This window comes from Ochotona princeps, chromosome 30, assembly GCF_030435755.1.
Source record: "Ochotona princeps isolate mOchPri1 chromosome 30, mOchPri1.hap1, whole genome shotgun sequence".
NCBI lineage: Eukaryota > Metazoa > Chordata > Mammalia > Lagomorpha > Ochotonidae > Ochotona > Ochotona princeps.
This window is the reverse complement of record NC_080861.1, coordinates 6,081,714-6,102,453: the sequence shown is the minus strand read 5'-3', so window position 1 is coordinate 6,102,453 and position 20,740 is coordinate 6,081,714. Positions and strand designations below refer to the sequence as shown.

The 20,740-nt window shown below is 45.9% G+C and overlaps 1 protein-coding gene across 1 annotated transcript in view; it reads left to right on the top strand.

Annotated features, from left to right (window-relative positions):
* HACL1 (2-hydroxyacyl-CoA lyase 1) overlaps window positions 1–20,740 on the top strand; it is a 31,814-nt gene that overhangs the window by 6,034 nt on the left and 5,040 nt on the right. Inside the window, exons 4-12 of the mRNA XM_058657248.1 lie at window positions 591–671; window positions 1,684–1,756; window positions 3,510–3,587; window positions 5,413–5,507; window positions 6,976–7,088; window positions 9,488–9,623; window positions 12,916–13,021; window positions 14,501–14,584; window positions 16,070–16,171. Coding sequence (XP_058513231.1) covers window positions 591–671; window positions 1,684–1,756; window positions 3,510–3,587; window positions 5,413–5,507; window positions 6,976–7,088; window positions 9,488–9,623; window positions 12,916–13,021; window positions 14,501–14,584; window positions 16,070–16,171 — 868 coding nt within the window. The remainder of the gene's footprint in view (window positions 1–590; window positions 672–1,683; window positions 1,757–3,509; window positions 3,588–5,412; window positions 5,508–6,975; window positions 7,089–9,487; window positions 9,624–12,915; window positions 13,022–14,500; window positions 14,585–16,069; window positions 16,172–20,740) is intronic.

Below are 20,740 nucleotides of genomic sequence, written 5' to 3'. Positions count from 1 at the left end.
GCCGGAGCTTTGCTGATCAGAAGCCAGGAGTCAGGAATTTCTTCTGGGTGTTCCATGCAGGTGCAGGGTCCCAAAGCTTTGGGCCGTCCTCGACTGCTTTCCCAGGCCACAAGCAGGGAGCTGGATGGGAAGTGGGACTGCATGGATTAGAACCGGCACCTGTATGGGATCCCGGCACATTCAATACGAGGACTTTAGCCACGAGGCTATCATGCCGGGTCCGGTGCAAAATAATTTTTAAATCCGTGATAGTTTTTCATAATATGCATTTTGTATAAACTATTTGAAAATACTTAGTATTTCTTTGTTAAGAAATAAAAAAGAACCTTATTCCCCTATCCCAGTGTACTCAATATTTTACGAGCAATCAACTTGTTTTAGCCAATTATTAACAGGAGCAATATACAAAGAAGTTTGTGCAATGCAATATGAAGATGTTAGATGCCATATTTCTTGTGATATTTATTTTCTGTTTTACTTAGAAGTACTCTAATAATTGTTTACCAAGTATAGTAACGACTGTATGTGCTTCCTTTGAAGTCAGGAAGGATGTCATACTGTTTAAATAAAATAATTGTTTTTTCTTGTAGGCCAGGAGTGTGCCTTGTGGTTTCCGGCCCAGGTCTCATCCACGCCCTGGGTGGTATGGCAAACGCCAACATGAACTGTTGGTAATGAATTATTATTACTGATAACATTTCCTCAAATGTCATTGCACGACCTCAACAGAGCTGGGTAAGGGTAGAAAGACTTGGTGGAAAACTAAAATGTACAGACACAGTAGACGGGTGATATGGGAAGGGTCAGACGGTGAGGAGTGGAGAGAGAAGGAGAAAGAGAAAGATCCTCTAGCCAATGGGTCACTCCCCATCTGGCCCCAGTGGCCAGAGCTGAGTTGATCCAGAGCCAGGATCCAGGAGTTTCTTCTGGTTCTCGCACGCGGGTGCAGGGTCCCAAGGCTTTGGGTCATTCTCTACTACTTTCCCAGGCCACAAGCAGGGAGCTGGATGGGAAGTGGAGCAGCCAGGACTCGAACCGACACCCATTCAGGATCTCGGTGCATGCAAGGCGAGGATTTAGGCTTTGGTGCCAGGCCCAAATTCAGTAATTCTTTAACTTAGAGATAAACAGTTAGCATTTTAGAATTTCCTCTGTGTATAAATATGATTGTGCAGTTTTAAATGATTCATTAAAAATCAGGGATTTTTAGGCTTATTTTTACCTTTTTTTTTTTAAGATTTATTTATTTTTATTGGAAAGGCGAATATGCAGAGAGGAGGAGAGACAGAGAAGAAGATCTTCAATCTGTTGATTCACTCCCCAAGCGGCCACAACGTCTGTTGCTGAGCCAATCCGAAGCCAGGAGCTCTTCCAGGTCTCCCACACAGGTGCAGGGTCCAATGGCTTTGGGCCGTCCTCGATTGCTTTCCCAGGCCACAAGCAGGGAGCTGGATGGGAAGTGGAGCTCCCGGGATTAGGACCGGCACCGATATGGGATCCCGGTGTGTGCAAGGCGAGGACTTTAACCACTATGCTATCGCGCCGGGCCCAAGACACACATGCTTAAACACAGATACGGGTTTTTCTCGTTCCTTATGTTTTGAGCGTTATGCATTGGGCACCTTGCTGCGGGTTTGTCTGAGGGTTTGCTTCTAATTATTATTTTTTTACTGATTATTTCAGGCCCTTGCTTGTGATTGGTGGTTCCTCTGAGAGAAATCAAGAAACAATGGGAGCCTTCCAGGAATTTCCTCAGGTATGCGAGCTCTGGGATGTTGGTAATACAGTTGCACTCCAGGGAGGGTCGGAAAGGGCAGTCCATTAGAGGCACCTGACGTGGTTTCGCACGAAGACAGTCTCAGGGCCGATGGTAAAAAACTTAATCCTTGCTTGGGAGAAAAATTTTGAGAAATACACCTTTTTGACAGGATTTTAAGCTCTGAAAATAATTTCCTCAGCGAACGGAGCAGTAGGAATAAAAATGATTTTAAACCAAGCTTGCCAGAGTTTAAGGAACAGGAAGTTGAGAGAAAATCCTCAATATGATTGTCACGTGGATCAAGATTATTGTCAAAAGGAAAATACGTCAAAATTAAAAGAAACCTGAAAGAATTTGTCAGAAGAATGCATTTTGACAGCAGTTATAAATAGCAGATAGCTGAGAGTAAAGGCGCTTACAAGGTAATGTACTTGTACGTGCGCGCACGTGAGAGAGAAAGGAGGAGGAGAAGGCGAGATACAGAGAGAGAGAGAATAGAAGGGAGAGAGAGAGGAGTCCCCAAATGGTTGCAAAAGCCAGATCTGGGCCAGGTTGAAGCCAGGTTGAAGCCAGGGGCCTGGAACGCCGTCCTGCTCTGCCACCTGGGTGACAGCGGTCTAAGCATTTGGGCATCTTCTGTCACCTTCCCAGGTACATCAGCGGGAGTCTGCACCACACACAGAGTAGCTGCTACTCAAAGCAGCACTCCAGTATGGGATGCTGGCATCAGCTTAACTTGCTGCACCACAACACTGGCCCTCAAACGCCTATTTCTTGTGAAAGTCCTTAAAAGTAAGGGTAAATGGGCCCGGCGCCGTGGCCTAGCAGCTAAGGTCCTCGCCTTGAATGCGCAGGGATCCCATATGGACGCCGGTTCTAATCCCGGCAGCTCCATTTCCCATCCAGCTTCCTGCTTGTGGCCTGGGAAAGCAGTCGAGGATGGCCCAATGCTTTGGGTTGCTGCACCTGTGTGGGAGACCTGGAGGAAGTTCCTGACTCCTGGCTCCGATCGGCACAGCATCGGCCATTGCACTCACTTGGGGAGTGAATCATCGGACGGAAGATCTTCCTCTCTGTCTCTCCTCCTCTCTGTATATCTGACTTTGTAATAAAAATAAATAAATCCTTTTTTTAAAAAAAAAGTAAGGGTAATTTCTGAAAATTTGGTGGGGGAGATAACATTGACATGCCAGTGGGACCAATAGTACAACTGCTGCATAGATTTCACAGCAGAAGGTACCAAGAGAAACTGTATAATGCTCCGTTAAAAATTATTATTAAATTCACATGTTCCAAGCAACCAAGTGTGGTGAAGGAAAACTGACAGAAGTGTAAAAATAAATTGTTAATGTAGCAAGATGTCAAAGATGAAGTTGTGTATTCCTGGCTGTGGGACTCTTAGATCCAAGGGCGTGCTCCTTGGAATTCTGCCCGGACAGGGTGAGCTTCCCTCCATTGATTGTCCCACAGCAGTCTTAGAGCGCCTGTGTCGTGTACTGGGGTGCATGGTGGGTACTGGGAAATGTTCTAGTTGCTGCCAACAGGAGAATCGGAAATGACGCCTTGTTTTCATTTGCTACCGCAGTCAGACTGAAGCAGCAAGTTGTGTTTGGGAACACTGTAAGTAGTGTATTTTCTCCAACTTGCCTCTAAACAAGATAGAAAGTCATGATGTAACAGTTCTATCTTCCTTCAGAAGAGAACTATGATTGTGAGCTGAATTTTAAAGTGATTTTCACTTTCCATGTAGGTTGAAGCTTGTAGATTATATAGCAAGTTCTCTGCTCGGCCAAACAGCGTTGAAGCTATCCCCGTTATTATCGAAAAGGTACAGTATTTACGACAAACTTCCCAGGTCAAGTGATATTTTTCTCATTTTCTCATTCTTACATTGTTTTTATTCTCAGTAAAATTACTAGGAATATAATCAGGCTATTAAAAGTTTTAAAATGTTTTTAAAAAATTTTTAAATGTTAATTAATTTATTTATTTATTTTTCATTTACTTGCAAGGCAGAAAGAGACTGAGAGAGACAGACAGATGCCCGATCACTCCTCAGACACGTGACACAGCCAGGGCTGGGCCAGGCTGAATGTGGAGCCTGGCAATCCATCCCGTCACCCACCTGGGTGGCAGAGTGCCAAGCATCTGCAGCCATCATGGCCTCTCAGGATGCATTAGCAGGAGAGCGGATTGGAGGCAGAGAAGCCAAGACTAAAACCCAGCTCCTGTTCTGGGATGCAGATGTCCCAACCAGTGGCTTAACTCTCTGTGCCACAAGTGCTGCTCCAAGTGCCGTTGTTACCATAAGCGATTTGTGTTCTAACGTGCACTGTCATTCTGTCTGATGATGGAAAAGGAGAGATAAGATATTTTAGGGAGCCATTTCCCCTTTGCTTAGTATTTTAAATTATCTTTTTAATTATATAAAAGTAAAGATAAAAGCATGTAGGCACCCCCCACCCGGCGGCATGCTTTCTCTTAAGCAACTTTTTATCTTGTTTCAAAAGATTATTTTTAAAGTTGGCGCTAGTGCTTACAAGATTATGTATTAGTTAATTACATAAATGTATTAGTTAATTAGTTAAACAGCATGTTACAAACTAATTTTAGCTAACCAGTTTTTATTGTGAAATTACCTTTGAGCTATTTCAAATCCGTGAGTTAGAGAAGCCTTCTGACATAGATTACAACATGATAGTTTCTGAGAACTTTGCCAAACCATTAGAATCGAGAAGCAGGTGAAAGTATGTGTTACAGCATTACAACTTGTCAAGCATACTCTAATGAAGAATTTCCCATTCTCGGGGCCTAACACAGTAGCCTAGTGGCTCAAGTCCTCGCCTTGCACACGCCAGAATCCCATATGGGTGCCAGTTCTAGTCCTGGCGACCTGTTTCCCATCCAGCTCCCTGCTTGTGGCTTGAGAAGGCAGTCAAGGACGGGCCAAAGCCTTGGGATGCTGCACCCACGTGGGAGACCTGAAAGAGGCTCCTGGCTCCTGGCTTTGGATTGAGTTAGCTCCAACCATTGTGGCTGCTTGGGGAGTGAATCAGCAGATAGAGGATATTCGTTTGTGTCTCTCCTCCTTTCTGTATATCTGTATTTCCAATAAAAATAAATAAATCTTTAAAAAAAATTCCCATTCTGAAGTGTAGTGGAACATGAATGTTTCTAAAATACTTTTGAGGTAGAGAGAGACCTTCTGTCCTTTGGTCCATTCCCCAAATGCCAGTAACAAGCTGGGGCCGGATGGGCCAAAGCCAGGAGGTGGGAGCTCAGTAACAGGTGGCGGACCCCAGCTACTTGAGCCATCACGGGCTGTCCCTGGGGTCTGTGTTGTCAGGAGGCTGGAGTCAAGAGCTGGAGCTGGGACTAGAACTCATGCACTTTGATGTGACATGGTCTTTTAACTGATAGGCTAAATGCCCACCCCTAGAACATGAATTTTAAAGTGTTAAGTGAATGCTTACTTTTTCAAAACAGAAATGCCTTCCAAAAAGATACAGACTCACTGTAGATGGTAATTGGTTCTCCAACAAAACATGTCCAGAAAAAAGACAGCGTTTATTTCAAAATTTTAAGCTAGCTTCAAGTGGCATATAATAAGGCTTTGGATCTTAAGCATCTCGTCTTGCGTTTGTAATACCCAGGCGGTGAGAAGCAGCATGTACGGCCGTCCGGGCGCTTGCTACGTTGACATACCTGCGGATCTCGTGACCCTGCCGGTGAACGCAGAGGCCGTGAAGTGAGTGCGAGCACCACTGGAGTGCTTGCTTCATTGTACCGTCATAATGCTTGCCTTGCTCAAAGGTTTCCTTACAGTAGTCTGTAAGTTAATCTCCCTTCGTCTTAGCTTTTGATGATGTAATAATTAACCTCAATCCTAGCTAAAAGGATTAATTCTGTTAATTAAAATGGCATTATTTAGTAATTATACTTTTCATCATGAAACACTTGGAGCCTCCTGAGTTCTCTGTTTGCAGTGATTCTCCTGGTGGCCGTAATCCTAACCTTCCTGTTAATGTGGTGTGTTACTGAGTGTAGTGGAAGCCAGGAGGTGAGGTGGTTGTTGAAGAATTGCTAGTGTGAGAAGTGTTTGTCTAGTTCTGTCTCTCAGCAATTTAAAATCACTCCAGCACAGATGTCTCCGTGATTTGACATGTCCCCTCATTTCTCAACAGTGAAAAGAACTGTGAAGATCATTTTGGGGCCTCTGAATCACCCCGATGATGAGTGCTTGGGTTAACGTATCAGCCTGGGTGCCAATTAGTGTATTCTTGCGGTCTCGGCCAAATGGTTCCTTAGTTTCTCTCTAGTCAGTGGGCCTGGCAGGGATCTCCGTGTGGCAGAGGGAAAGGACGCCCCCAGTCTGCATCGAATACCTGAGCATGGCCGGGGCAGGCCTCCCGCAGTGCAGCTAACTCCGTAGCAGCAAAGGTTGACTGTCCCTTTGTATTATATATCCAAATATTTGGATCATATGAAAAGTCTAATTCTTTTAGTTTTACTACAATAAGTGAAAAGTGAGAACTTTGTGTCCAGAAATACTTAACTGTGACAAATAATTGTAATTCTTGTACTAACACCCTCACGTATCCTGTGAGCAGAAATAGAGTAGAAGAGGTTATATGCCTGAACTTTGGAACCGAGTGACTGCTGAAGTCCAGCGTCTGCCACGTGCTGCCCGAGGACCTTGGACAAGCTGCTTCCTCTGAGTCCTTCTTGTTTCTGCTGAAATGGACAAATCTAACTTCAGTGTTTTGAAATCATCTGAGAGTAATTGGCAGATTATGGGTGTCAACTACTGGTTTTAGTATGATTTTTGCTGTTGTTGCAACAGCTTTCTTACTACTGCTGTGTAAGTTCAGGAGTACAAGCTTCCTGGGGATTAGCTGCCCTTTGACTGTTAGCTGATTGTAGGGGGTGAGCGTTCATTTGCTAGCTGCCATAGTGATATGGTCAGGGCTGTGTGCGAGAAGGGTGTTCTCTTCAGTGCTTTGTGGGGAATTTTCTAAGGGCACACTGTCTTGATGCTTGTAATTTACTTGAAAATGGTTCAAGAAAAAAATGCATGTCTCTGCGTATGTATGAGGCAAAATAGTAAAATGATATTAGTTGTGAAATCTGGGGGGGTACGTGGAGTTTAATGTTCCGTTTCTCCTCCCTTTGTGTCTATTTGAGTTTTTCACTATTAACAGGGCCCTTCTTTCCAGGTACAAGGCGTGCTGTCTGCCCCCTCCCATTAGCATGGCAGACACGTCGGCGGTGTGCCAGGCCGTATCGGTCATTCGGAGTGCCAGACAGCCCCTGCTCGTCATCGGGAAAGGTAGCAGCGGGCGCCACTCGGGACTCCTGCGGGCTTTGCAAATAACACAGATTGTTTTTAGAATATTTTGCATTGCTTACTAATAATGTTTGAGTTTGGAAGAAGAGTTTTTTTCATCTAGCATTATTTGTTTTGAAGTGATAAAATTGTTCTCAGATTCCCAAATATCTAACCCTTGAAGGCAATATTGACCCATTACATTGCTTTTGTCTCATGAATGAAATTTTTTTTCTCCTGTAAGAAAATCCAAAAGAGTAGAAAGGAAAAAAACTCTTCTTTCAAGGCAACCAATTTTTTTTTAAAAAGATTTATTTATTTTTATTGGAAAGGCAGATAGAGAAGAGGAGAGACAGAGAGAAAGATCTTCCATTTGTTGATTCACTCCCCAAGTGGCCACAATGGCTGGAGCTGAGCAATCTGAAACCAGGAGCCCGGAGCCTCTTCCAGGTCTCCCATGTAGGTGCAGGCTCCCAAGGCTTTGTGCCATCCTTCACTGCTTTCCCAGGCCACAAGCAGAGAGCTAGGTGGGAAGTGGGGCCTCTGGGATATGAGCCTGCACCCCTATGGGGCCCCAGCATGTACAAGGTGAGGATTTTAGCCTCTAGGCTACTGCGCCAGGTCCGCACCTTTTTTTAGAGACAGAGATACACATATAGAGTCCCCATGCGTGGCCAGGGCAGGGCGTGGACTGCAGCTCGGAACCAGGAGCACAGCCAGTGCAGTTGTCTCCCAGTGGGTGTAGGGATACAGTGACTTGAACTGTAATGTGCTGCCTTCCAGGGCTGCACTGGGAAGAAGCCAAAGGCCGATTTTGAATCAGGCAAACTCTCTGCCACGATGCATGGGCATCTTAACTGCTGGCCTCTGCCCACCCCAATCCTCTGCCACGGCACATGGGGATCTTAACTGCTGGCCTCTGCCTACCCCAGTCCTCCTTTAACAGACATTTGACAAATACTTGTAGCGCAAGGATTATATAAAGCGGTCCTGAGGGGTATCAGTCCATTGTGGTTCTTACTGGGGAGGAAGTAGACATGGAAGCAAACAGGCAGGATGCTGATAAGTGGTGCGTTCTGAGCGGCTAAAGCAGATGTGCAAGGACAGCAGAAAACAGTCCAGCTGTTACACAGTGATGACTACGAAATGTCACAGCGCTGGTGCTGTGGCACAGGAGGCTGAGCTCCACCTTGCGACACCGACATCCCATAAGGGCACTGGTTTGAATCCTAGCTCTTCCATGTTTGATCCTGTTCCCTGCTCATGGCCTGGGAAAGCACCAGAGGATGACTCAAGTCCTTTGTGGAGGAAGCTCCTGGATGCTGGCCTCAGCTTGGCTCAGCTCTGGCCATTGAGAGCTTTTGGGGAATGAGCCAGTGGATGGAGGATCTCTCTTTCCCACTCTACCTCTTCCCCTCCCACCTCTCTCTCTCCTTCTCTCTGCTTTTCAGATAAAATCAGTCTTTGAAAAAGAGGCAGGTGACACCCCGTAAGAAGTTAATAGTAGTTCACTGAGCAGAGAGAACCATAATATCTAGGGAGAGAGAACTGAGGACATGAGAGAGACACTGGGGCAAGAAAGAGAATACAGAAAACTTACTGGGTGAAGTAGAAGGCATTTTGTTTTCATCATGTCAGATTTGTAAGGTGATCTGTCGGAGGAGTGTTATATTGAAAGTACACTAAGGTTCAGTAGAGAATTATACATTCCAAGCTTGGAGTGATATTCTGCTAGTTCTGTAAAAGAATATAAAACAAATGGCCAAAAAGGAAGTGGCCTTTGAGATGTTAGAAATAGAAGCGTCTCTGACTTGAAACAGTGAGTTGCTTTCAGTGGAATAGGGTATATGGTTGTTCTGTGGGCTTGTAACTGTGAAAACAAATGAGATGGGTCTCTCTTGGGGCGCCCTCGTAACAGTCCGAGAACTGCAGGAACCTAGAAGATTTGCAAAGCTTTGGGACCTTGTGCTCCTTAGAATCTCCATGCCTGGACCAGGAGAATGCAAAATGGGGTCTCTAGTGATGGAGAGCCAGCTGTTTGCCTCAGGCAAACTCCTCTCCAAGAAAACTAGTATGTTCAGGGAATTATGGGTAATCCATGGAGCCAAGGCATTAAATGGGTATGTGACGGCAGCAGGAGATGCAAGATGATCTGTGAGGGGTAGACATCTTTCAAAATAATGAAGGCTATCGTTGGGGGGGGAATGAAAACCGTTGCCTTCCTCAGTGTTTCAGAACCCTGAAGATAAAAAGCCTCAGTCCTGGTGGTTTTGACTTGAAATCTATGCATCAGCACAGGCTGGGTCACAGGGGAATATTTGCCATGGAAGAGTGCTTTGACATGAGTTTTACAGGGCCTGCCACTTAACTGAATCAGTCCAGTACATTTGCATTTTTGCCAGGTGCCGCCTATGCCCGTGCAGAAGAGAGCGTCAGGAAGTTGGTGGAACAATGTAAACTGCCATTTTTGCCCACGCCCATGGGGAAGGGCGTTGTCCCTGACAACCATCCACACTGTGTGGCTGCTGCCAGATCCAGGTATGTCGCCTTCCAGAGCTTAAGTCCAAGGGCTCAGCTGACTTGAGGCTCATGTACTCCGTTGGTTAGCCTGTGGCCTGGTTAGGCCGCTGCAGGTTCTGGGGCAGTACTGCAGAGCCCTTGCTGGGCTACACTGGGCTTGTCTGCCAATGCTCAGCTTTGGCTGAGCCCGATGTCCCTGCATTGGCGGTGATTTCTGTCCTGTCTCTCCTGTGACCTCTCAGGCACCCTACTCCAACTCCCCAGTTCCCTCCCCTGCCCTCTCTTGTTTAGACAGCTAGAGATCCAGCCACTGGCTCACTCGCCAAATGCGGGGCCAGGCTCAAGTCAGGAACTCATCCCACGTTCCCGCATGGGGATGGCAGGGACCCACAAACCTGAACCATCACCTGCCGCCTTCTGGGACACACGTTAACAGGAAGCTGGGGTCCGGACTGGAGCCAAGACTGCAGCCATGGACTCTGACACGAGAAGTAGACATCCCAAACTGTTTCTTAACCACAGCCCGCAGGCCCGTGCTCCCCCGCCAGGAGTCCCCTCACGCAGCACGGCTGCCCTCTGAGCAAGCCGAAGGACCAAGGAGTTGCCTCCTATTCTTGGGACCACGGAGATCGCCCTTCCTAACACCTCCTGCCTGAGGGATTTTTCTGGGAATTTTACCTGCTTGGCAACCACCATGATAGAGCTGTACGGTGGGGCTGCCCACCAAGTAGGGCAAGGGAAAAAAACAAGAAATACATGAGCCTTTCCGCCTATGATCTTCAGCTGCTAGGGACCCCTTGTCCCTGATCTTGAGGTCAGAAAGCCAGGAATGTTCTACCTGCACTTGTGAACCAGGGCTGGCTCCTCTTGGGTGGGAAGAAGCTTAGAAATCACTGACTGTGTGGGTTGATTTGCAGACATTTAGCTGCCCTCAAACGCTTCCCGCAATGGTTCACTTTTCAGGATCCTCAGGCGCGCTCTGGGTTCCGTTCCAGGCCTCCCGCTGTGGTCAGTGGGAGAGAGAAAGCTGTAGCCGGCCTAAGACACTTTTTATATAGTATAGCTTTTTTCCTCTTAATTTCTTGACATTTCTTTATTATGAAACAGTCTAAAAATATCAACAGGAAGAAAATAATTTCGTTAATATGTTGGGTAACAACTCCTGAACTTCATTTAATATAAATATATCATATTTGCTAGAGGGTTCTTTTTTTTTTTAAGATTTATCTGTTTTTATTGGAAAGGCAGATATACGGAGAGGAAGAGAGACAGAGAAGATGGTCCATCTGTTGATTCACTCCCCAAGTGAGCCGCAACGGCCAGAGCTGAGCTGTTCCAAAGCCAGGAACCAGGAGCCAGGAGCCTCTTCCGGGTCTCCCATGCACTTGGGCCGTCCTCGACTGCTTTCCCAGGCCACAAGCAGGGAGCTGGATGGGAAGTGGAGCTGCCGGGATTAGAACCGACACCCATATGGAATCCCAGCGCATGCATGGCGAGGACCTTAGCCACTAGGCTACCGCACCAGGCTCCATAGGGTTCTTTTTTTAAAGAAGCAAACTGGTGTTGTGGTGTGGCAGAGTAAGCCTCTACCCGTGATTCCCACATCCCACATGGGCCCGTGGGAGTCCTGGCTGTGCTGCTTCTGATCCAGCTCCCTCTGACTGGAAAAAGTGGAAGATGGCCCAAGCTCTGGGCCCCTGCACCCACGTGGGAGACTTACACAACTTCCAGGATCCTGGCTTCAGCCTGGTCCGCCCCTGACCGTCACGGACGTTTGGGGAGTGAACCAGCACAGAGATGGATCTCTTTCTCTTCTCCCACACCCCACCCCCGCCTTTGAAATAAGTGAAGAACCTTTAAAAAATTTATTTGAAGTCTTATATTCATGTCATTCCTCTTCGTAGTTCAGCACTTCCATGTACTTGGTGTTTCTCATATTCTTATGCAGGGGCCAAAATTGTGAGGATTTTTCTGACATGTAATGGTTGTTTTGTCTTCAATTGTTGCCCATTTCATGCTGTGTTAATGGAACATACCATTCTTTTTGTTCAAGTAACACTTTGTGCAGTAATGAGATGAACTCTTATACCACTTTTTTTTTATTTTAGCTTTAGCTGAATTTATCTTTATTCTAGCCAAGTTTTAAAAAACAGTGTTAATGAGATTGATAATGTAAAAAAAAAACCCTAAGGTGCCAGACACATTAGAATCTGTGAGTTCAAGGACTTTGGAGCATAAACATGCAAATCAACCCTGCAATTTAGTTTTTATCATTAAATTGGCTCTCATGGGACGAGTATAGTATCTGAAGATGATTTTTGAATAGATATTTGAAATAATAAGTAGATAAGAAAAATTAATCCCTAAAGAAGACAAAAACAAAGTAGATAGGGAATAACAAAAGGTAGAAAATCCACGTAACAGAAGAATGAGCAGTAAGTGTCACAGCAGAACTTAGCGCGGTCATGGTCATGGAGCCTTAGAGGCAAGGCGGGCGTTCTGATTGGATAACAACAGCTGTGTGCGGTGCACGAGGTCTGTGTGAAACCAGGTGAACGCAGCCTGGGAAGCCAGACGGGCAGAGATGTGTAAGGGTGTCAGGATAGATTAGGAAAGCATTAGGGGTTGGACTGACACAAGTTTTAAGATATATAAGGCCAAACTAACAAATGTTTTAGAAAGTAATTTGGGAATATAAGTTTATAGTCTGAGAAATATCTCCGAGGAATAGTCATTCCGGGAATATCTGCTTCTAGCAATATGCTTTAAAAGCAGTGCATAAACATACCAACTACCTAGCAATTCTGAAAATAATAAATCGTGGGATACACATTAAGCAAAATACATAGTCTTTAAAATTTAAGACAAATATAGATGACTAAAAAGTTTATGAAAGTACATGGGACAATATTTTAGTATATGAACTTAAAATATAAACTAAAAATGTACTTGCATAGACAAAAATAGAAGAAAATATGTCGGGATATTAGTAATAGCTTATAAATTGAGGAATGATAGATTATTTGGTTTTTTTTTTCTTTATTTATGTTCTGTTATTTTCAAATTACCTTCAAGGAACTCTTACTTTTTTGTCATTAAAAAATTAATAGAGCATAGCTGCACCTTGTAATTTTTCTTGCAACTCATCTTTTAATTACTCAAATAGGATAATTGAATAAATTAGTTTACCTTAAAGATCATATTGACCTGAACTCTAATGTAAGTTCCAAGACTTGACAACTACTTTGGAAACTAATTTGAATAAGAGCTGTAGATACACGTGTATTATATCAGATTCTTTCTTTGATAGGGCTTTGCAGTTTGCTGATGTAATTGTGCTACTTGGTGCCAGACTAAATTGGATTTTACATTTTGGACTGCCTCCGCGCTATCAGCCAGATGTGAAGTTCATCCAGGTATTCCGTGCGGGGAGCTGACTCAGAGCTGTCCGTTGCTCTCCCTCTGCCATTATTCCTTCTGCTTTCTTTTTTATTCCTATTGTATTTATTTTAATCAAAGAAGAATGTTATAAATTGTCTAACATAATTATAGGTACCAAAGCGAGCTACTTTTTAGCTGATGAAACATAATATGCCACTTTACTTTGAATCAGAAGACCTTTCAAAATCAAGTCAAAAATAGTTGGAAAGTATAATTTGCCTGTTCTGCTTAGTCCAAACACATCTTCAGGTGGGAAGAAAGTAAGTAGGGTGGCAGATTGGAGTATCGTTAGGAAGTTGTTCTTTGCCTTCCAAAATCTCGGAGCTGTGCTGCTTTAACCTGTGTCATAAACAGAGGGTCAGGAACAAGCATGGACTTCTTGAAGATTCTTGCACTGTTAGGACCCTCTTCAAAAACCAAGCTCCTTACTGATGTGGCAGGCAGACCTGTTTGTCAGGCACCATTGGCCCATTCCATTTGATATTTGATGACCCAGCGATAATTGCTATCTTGTCCAGTCTACCTTCCACTTCTCAAGAAATCAACTGTTTTTTCATTTTAAAGAGTTATTTATTTTTGTAGGAAAGGCAGATTTGCAGAGAGGAGGAAAGACTTCTGTCTCTCCATCTGCTGGTTCACTCTCCCTAAGCGGCCGCAGCAGCTGGAGCTGAGCTCTTCCAAAACCAGGAGCTGCTTCCGGGTCTCCCCTGTGGGTGCAGTATCCCAAGGCTTTAGGCTGTCCTCGACTGCTTTCCCAGGCCACAAGCAGAGAGCTGGGTGGGAAGTAGAATGGCCGGGACATGATCCAGCACCCATATGGGATCCTGGCATGTGCAAGGCAAGGGTTCAGCCACTGAGCCATCACACGAGGCCCAAGAAATCAACTTCTAGTAGCCCCCTTTCTGCATGGACCCATTGAAACCTAATTGGCACAAACAGGCGAGGCCATGTGTTGTACCTAAGTGTCCTTGCTGAGCGAGCCAGTGAGCATGGTAAACCGTAGTTTCCGAGTCACCTCTGAGTCCCTGATTGCAGGAGGCCTGTGGGCGTGGCTGACACGTTTCCCAGGTGATTCTGATGCTGCCAGCCCAGGAGCTGCTTTCTGAGGGCACTCCTAGGCCTGGCATTAGCTGCCATGTACTCGCAAGTTTTGTTTCTAGATGCTTATCATAAGTGAAAATGGCTTCTGCCACAGAGGGATAATTTAATGCCCTAAGGGGATGTGTCTTCCTCTGTGATCAGATGGGCCATCATCACTATCTACCAGGTGATGGTAGATGAGGTTGTGTATACTAAGTGATACTCATAAGTGGATTTTTCCTTCTGTTAAGGAACTTCTTTCCTATCAGTCTTCCTTGTATGTTATAGATGCACAGTTCCTTTCCTTAGGCTTAGTTTCTCCAGGGGTTTTAAGAATGAGCATGTTTTGTCTGTCAGCTGTGTCTTTCTCTTAGGTTGACATCTGTGCTGAAGAACTGGGAAATAACGTAAAGCCTGCTGTGACCTTGCTAGGAGACATAAATGCTGTCACCAGGCAGGTGAGAACTTTGGCCTGGATTTTAACTTATGTGGATTTGGGTTTTGTTTGTTTGTTTTGGTGGTAGTTGTCCTGTTTCATTTTGTTTTCTTGAGTGGGAGAGAGACATCCCTGTCTCTGGTTTACTTCCCAAACACCTTCAATAGCTGAGATAGGACCAGGCCAGGGCTTGAAGCCAGGAATGACTTAGAGCCATCATCGCCACCTGCCAGGGTTGGCATTAACAGGAGGCTGCAGTCAGGAGTCGGGGCTGAGGAGGGAACTCAGGTCCTCCAGGTGGGGACACTGGTGTCCTGTCTACCAGGCGAAACAGCACAACACCTGTCCTTGGATTGGACTTCAGGGAAAAAAGTTTGAAAATGTTTCAGTTTTTATTCACATTTATTTGAAAATCAGAGTTACAGAGAGATGGGGAGAGACAGAGAGAGAGGTTTTCCATTTACCAGTTTACTCCCCAAATGACCTCAGTGGCCATGCCACTGACGGCCAGGCTGAAGCCAGGAGCCAGGAGACTCATCTGGGTCTCCCACGTGGATGTAGAGGTCCAAGGCATTGTGTCATCTTCCACTGCTTTCCCTGGCACATTAGCAGGATGCTGGATTGGAAGTGGAGCAGCGGATCTCAAACTGACACCCATGTGGGATGCTGGTGTCACAAGTGGTGTCTTTGTCCAATACAGCAGAATGCCAACCTCCGATATCTATTGTAACAAAATTTAAAATGAAAAAAATATTCCAAAATACAGCTTTGGAACTTCATAAATAATAAAATGTCTGTACATAGCTCATGTTTATGTAAGTTACACATTTTTAGAAGGTGGTTGAAAATTTAAAGTCATTCAGCAGGCAAACTGATTCAGTGGGAAGGACCCAGCTATCTGAAGAATTATGCTGCAACTTTCAAAGAAACTGAACTTACAGCCAAGCAATGATTGCACTGGAAAGAATCTAACTTAATATTTCCTTAGTTAATGAAGAGTGTTTTGCTCTTTAAAGTGTAATCTGGCTTGTCAAGATTCTTAGTACATAATTCATACGCTTCACTGTGATGGGAGCTTCTAAGTACAGTCACGTTTTGCACTTCATTTTGTATGACACAAATAAGTATTATTGTCTCAATTATACAGTATTAGGATGCCATCCCTACTCACAAATTAAACCCCTCTGGAGCATTTGGTCTGTATCATAGTTTGTCAGCCTTCCTGCTTGAGTGTCTGGTGGGAGTGATCTTTCTTCTGGTGTTGAAGGCTGAGGAGCCCATAGACAGCACTCCCTGTGCGGGAGGGGAAGACAGGTGCTTTTCGCTGGCCTCGGGGAAGAACAGCACACCCACACTAACGGAAGCTGACTGCTACCCAGGGGGAATCGGTTTCAATGACGTGAAGCATAGAAGGTATAGCAGCACTGCCTTCTTCCGGAAGAGATGTTTATGTTAACATGACTTAAGTTTCTTTCCAAGACTTAAAATTACCGGCTTTGCTTTTCAGCTTTTGGAACAATTCAACAAAACAATGTGGCAGTATCCCCCAGAGAGTAAGTGGTGGAGAACTCTGAGGGAGAAAATGGCAAGCAATGAAGCCGCATCCAAGGTAATACGGGACTCCCAGAAATCCAAGAGCTGCCAGTTTATGGCGTGATTAGTTCTGCCACACCATGTAGTGTACGCAGTCCTGAAAGTCACTGACTGTGAAATCACACAGCCAGAGCCACAGGCCTCGTGGTGGAAGGGGTGGGGCATAAGTTTAAAAGCCCTTGTAAAAGAAAACATAAAAGTAAGTCTGGAATCTACCTTGAAAAACAGGTGAGGTTTCTTGGAGAAGTGGGTGTGGGGAGCCATGCTTGCAACCTGTGGGTGACTGTGATAAGGAGCTGACATGGCTGAGGCCTGGTCAAAAGTCGTAAGAGCAGAAGGGAAACGCTGCAGTTATTGGACACAGAACGTCACAGGTGCGTGGGCTTTTGGAACCTTAGATGCTGAGGTATTTTAGGACATGTTTTTCCCTGCAAGGCAGGCGAGTGTAGTAGGTAACTGTTTCATCACAATTTTTTTTTTTAAATCAAGAACCTTCTTTTTTTTTTTTTTTAAAAAAGATTTATTCATTTTATTATAGCCAGATATACACAGAGGAGGAGAGACAGAGAGGAAGATCCTCCGTCCCCAAGATCCTCACTCCCCAAGTGAGCCGCAACGGGCCGATGCCCCGCCGATCCGATGCCGGGAACCAGGAACCTCTTCCGGGTCTCCCACGCAGGTGCAGTGTCCCAATGCATTGGGCCGTCCTCAACTGCTTTCCCAGGCCACAAGCAGGGAGCTGGATGGGAAGTGGAGCTGCCGGGATTAGAACCGGCGCCCATATGGGTACCCGGGGCATTCAAGGTGAGGACTTCAGCCGCTAGGCCACGCTGCCGGGCCCGTTTCATCACAATTGAAAACGTGCTCTCTTTGTCACATCTGCTGTGAGAATGAAGATGACTCTCAGCAGTCATGTCCTGACATTCCAGAACATGTTGACACCAATCTGAAGGGGCACGCAGTTAGTGTGGAGGGTACTTGAGACACATCAGTATGGAACTCCACCTCCTTGGAAAGGAAAAAGAGGAGGCTCCAGGCTGCAGAGGGTGCTGGCGAGGAACTGGTCCCCTGCACATCGTCTGTAATCAGCTGCAGAGCAGGATCGAGGGGGCTCCGTGGGCTCCGCTCCAAGGCGACGTCTGTGCGTGTTCACTTCTGCATCAACATGGCGATTCCTGAGAACGGCTCTCTGCTTGGAACCCGCAGTCTCTTGGAAGAAAAGCACCTCTGAAAGGTTTAGAGGCAGCCAGGCGCTACTGACTGGTTCAGGATGTTCGGCCCAGAAAGATGAATTAGTCCTGGAAGGAAATGACGTTGAAGTTATCTCAAGTTCAGCTGCTTTGATTCAGCAGGCAGTGACAGTTAAAAAAAAGGGGGGTGTCGGAAGAATTTTGGTTGGTATCTTTGTCCCTGAAAAAGGAGCAGTTCAGCAGGTTGATGAATAAGATATGCAAGTTGTTTGGCTACAGAAATAGGAACCCACATTATGAATCTGTCTTATATTTCAGTAGTGCAATAAAAAAGATCCATTGACTTGGAAAAAAAATTGAAAACTTGATCCAGTATTCAACCTTTTTCATTCAATTTTGGTGTCACTGCTGAAAATTCCTTGTAGTTTTCTCATGTGTATTCATGGCTTTGCCTCATCGCCACGGCTTGTAAGCCATAACAATGTTTGAGACTCACATCATCCATTGCTAGAATAAAAATGTGCACCTGCTGTAAGCTTGGGTGAACTTTTTTTAAAGGTTTATTATTTCTCTGAAATACAGAGTCACACAGAGATAGAGACAGAGAGATCTTCCACCTGCTGCTTCACTGCCCAAATGGTCCCAGCAGCTGAAGCTGGTCCAGGTGGGAACCAGGAACCCAGAACTCCATCTGGGTCTCCCACATGGACGTCGGGGACCAAGTACTTGAGGCATCTTCCACTGCTTTCCCAGGCACATTAACATAGTCTGGACTTAAAACGGTGCCTGTATAGGATGCCAGTGTTATAGGTAGGGGCTTAACCCACTGCACCACAATGCCAGCCCTGGTGAGCTCATTTGGAAGTCCTGGTGTGGGCCTGCATTGTGGTGTAGAGGATCACACGAGTGCTGCTGTCACGGCTGCACTTGCCATCAGCTCGCTACTGAAAAGCAGCAGAAGGTGGCCCAGGTGTGTGGGCCCTGCCGCCTCTCAGGAGACCTGGAGAGGGCTCCCCGCTTCTGCCTGCCCAGCCCCTGGGTAGTCACAGCCATCTGGGGAGTGAACCGGCACTCTGTCCATCTTTCTCTCTGTTAATTCCTTCAAATAAATAGACCTTTCAAAGGAAAGATAAAGGCTTTGTGTAGATAATGGTGGGGTTTTCAAATAATTCACGGAAGATGCATATTGCACATCTTGAATATTTGCATGGATGAATATGTGCATGGAATTCAACATTTCCACCAAAAACCAACAATCAAACAAATAAACCGTCATACTAACTCGTTAAGATGTCTTCACAGTGTTACATGTGAGGCAGTAGAAGGATGTCAGTTTAATAAGTCCTGGACAGCAGCATGAATCCTGCTAACATTGAAACAAGAACAAGCAGCGAATTAACGGTGAAGCTTGAGGCGAAGAATAATGAGATTCTTGATGCTTTATGGAAAAACATTACAGGGAAAGTATCCAGTTTACCAATGGACAGCTCATTTTTTTGAAAAAGTTTTATTTATTTTTATTGGAAAGGCAGATATACAGAGAGGAGGAGAGACAGAGAGGAAGATCTTCCATCCGATGTTTCACTCCCCAAGCGGCCGCAACTGCTGGAGCTGAGCCAATCCGAAGCCAGGAGCCAGGAGCTTCTTCCGGGTCTCCCACACAGGTGCAGGGTCCAATGGCTTTGGGCCGTCCTCGACTGCTTTCCCAGGCCACAAGCAGGGAGCTGGATGGGAAGTGGGGCTGCCGGGATTAGAACTGCCGCCGATATGGGATCCCAACGTGTGCAAGGCGAAGACTTTAACCACTATGCTATCGCGCCGGGCTCAGACAGCCCATTTTGAGAAGGATGAGGTGGTGTTCAGTTTGAGGAAGAGTTTAATCCTTTTGCTGCCCTACCTGAAGAGGACCAGTGATTAGCGGCAGAAACAACAGCTCAGCCTGTAGAGATCTCGGCTGGCTCAGCTCGTGTGATTCTGAAAGAGGGAATCAAACTTGCTGTTGCACAGGTGTCAAACCTTTGTGTCCACATCAGCTGCGGACAGGAGCAGAGCCTTCAGTGGAGCTGTTTGTTCTAAAGATGTTGTTTATTTAAATGCAGAGTTACAGAGAGAGAGAGGGAGAAAGCTCTCCCAGGTACTAACTCACTCCCTTCATGGCCACGGGGGTTGGGCCTGGCTGACCCTGGGAGCTTCTTGCAGGTCTCCTACATGGATAGCAGGGTCCACACAGATTTTCCTCTTCTCTCTATCAATCTGCCTTTCAAATAAATAAATAAATAAAGTCTTGGGCCCGGCGGCTAAAAGTCCTCGCCTTGAAAGCCCCGGGATCCCATATCGGCGGCAGTTCTAATCCCGGCAGCTCCACTTCCCATCCAGCTCCCTGCTTGTGGCCTGGGAAAGCAGTCGAGGATGGCCCAAAGCTTTGGGACCCTGCACCCGCGTGGGAGACCGGAAGAGGTTCCTGGTTCCCAGCTTCGGATCGGCGCGTACCGGCCCGTTGCGGCTCACTTGGGGAGTGAAACATCGGATGGAAGATCTTCCTCTCTGTCTCTCCTCCTCTCTGTATATCCGGCTTTCCAATAATAATAAAAAAAATCTTAAAAAATAAAAATAAATAAATAAATAAATAAAGTCTTTTTTAAAAATAAAGTTCATGTTATTTTTAATTGCATTTTCCTGAACTTTTAATATTATTTTGAAAATCAGGGTGATGGAGAGGGGAGGAGAGCTTCCGTCTGCTAATTCATCCCCGATTGGCCATCGCCGCAAGCTTGGGCCAAACCAAGTCGGCAACCCTGTCCTGGTCTCCCACATAGGGGGCAGGGGCCCCGATTCCCCAGGCCGTTAGCAGGGAGCTGGATCAGAAGTGGAGCATCTGGGACAACAGCTGGCGTTTGTATGGGATGCCAGCACTGCAGGCCACAGCTTAGCACATTGCACCAGTCCTGCCCCTCCCCAACCTCTGCTTTTTGTTTTTCCTTGAGAGACAGTTTCCATTCACTGGTATGAATGCCTGTGATAGCTTGGGTTAGGCTAGGACTAAAGCTAGGAACCAGGAGCTCATTCAGGTTTCCTGCATGGGTGCAAGGAAGCAGTCACCTGAACTGTCACTGCCACGTCCCGTGCTCTGCCCTGTTGGGACACTGGAGTCAGTAGCTAGAGCTAGTCCTTGAACCCAGACACTCCCGTGTGGGACGCGGGGTGGTCTTAGCTGGCCTCATCCCCACTAGGCTAAAGCCTTGGGTCTCAAGTTTAGGGTCAGATTTTAAGGGAAAATACTCTAGAATGAAAATTTCACTTTTCTTACGAGTTCTCCAAAGGATTATTGGGGTTAATCCAGTGTTTCCAAGCTGGCTTTAGGTGCTGTCATATGCCAGTGTGCATCATAGGCTCCG